A 1,010-nucleotide genomic window follows, 5' to 3' on the forward strand; every position below is an offset into this window, starting at 1 on the left:
TTCTATGAAAAAACAGTTAGCAGTTTCCGTGGAGTGTTGAGTTCTAAAACCAAATTGCATTGAATGCAGGGAAAATTTAGTGGTATTCAAATGTGTTATTATTTGTTGGGAAATATATTGTGTTCAGGTGCATTCTTGGTGTATTGCTATCTTGAAGCAGCAACAAAAGTCTCTAAAGTCAGTAACGCAGAACTTCATTGTTATTTTAACAGAGAATAAGTTAAATGCAACTTGGCTTAGGCACAGAGTATGATTATACATTTTTATGAATTAATGAAGTCACTAAGTCCAACTCTTTAGGACCCTGCGCCCGGCGCACGCACCTTTTTTCTTAAGTCAAACCAGCAACAGTGGATTCATACGCGCCCTGAACTCACCAGGCGCTCAGATTGTTACAATAGGGCCCTGTCTGTAAAAGGTGCTATATCTAACATATTATTATGATTATATTGTTATTATGATTATATTGTTATTGTTGTTGAGTTCCTGGGGTTCCTGTCCGTGTTGCTGCAGGGGCGGAACCTGGCAGACCTGCGGCGGAGCCAGCCCAGAGGGACATTCACCATGAGCACCACCCTGCGGCTTGGGAAGCAGATCCTGGAGTCCATCGAGGCCATCCACTCGGTGGGCTTCCTGCACCGGGACATCAAACCGGTACGGCGGGACCCAGGTCTCCCTTAACGACCCCGCCATTAGTTAGTTTGACATTGCATGTCTGCCTCCACCACAGATGCATTCTGGGAAAGGAGAGGAAAACACACTGTGTGGTTTGCATTTCTTAACCCTAAAATAATATGATAATAATTTGATAATACTTGATAATAATTTGTTTTATACTCACAAGAGAACATCAAAATATAATAAAGTTCTGATAAATAAAATGTAGAAAAATACAAACTTTAGATATAAAACTTAAAAATAATCAGTGTTGTAAACAGGGACGTTGTAGAGCGTCCTCTGGTGGACAGACTATGTAACGCCATCACTAACAGGGACGTTGTAGAGCGTCC

The 1,010-nt window shown here is 41.4% G+C and overlaps 1 protein-coding gene across 1 annotated transcript in view; it reads left to right on the forward strand.

The window, feature by feature from the left end:
- LOC117940893 (tau-tubulin kinase 1-like) overlaps positions 1–681 on the forward strand; it is a 3,310-nt gene extending 2,629 nt beyond the window's left edge. Inside the window, exon 4 of the mRNA XM_034866016.1 lies at positions 514–681. Coding sequence (XP_034721907.1) covers positions 514–681 — 168 coding nt within the window. The remainder of the gene's footprint in view (positions 1–513) is intronic.
- Positions 682–1,010: the final 329 nt, after the last annotated feature.

The sequence above is a fragment of the Etheostoma cragini genome, unplaced genomic scaffold (assembly GCF_013103735.1).
Source record: "Etheostoma cragini isolate CJK2018 unplaced genomic scaffold, CSU_Ecrag_1.0 ScbMSFa_367, whole genome shotgun sequence".
Lineage (NCBI taxonomy): Eukaryota > Metazoa > Chordata > Actinopteri > Perciformes > Percidae > Etheostoma > Etheostoma cragini.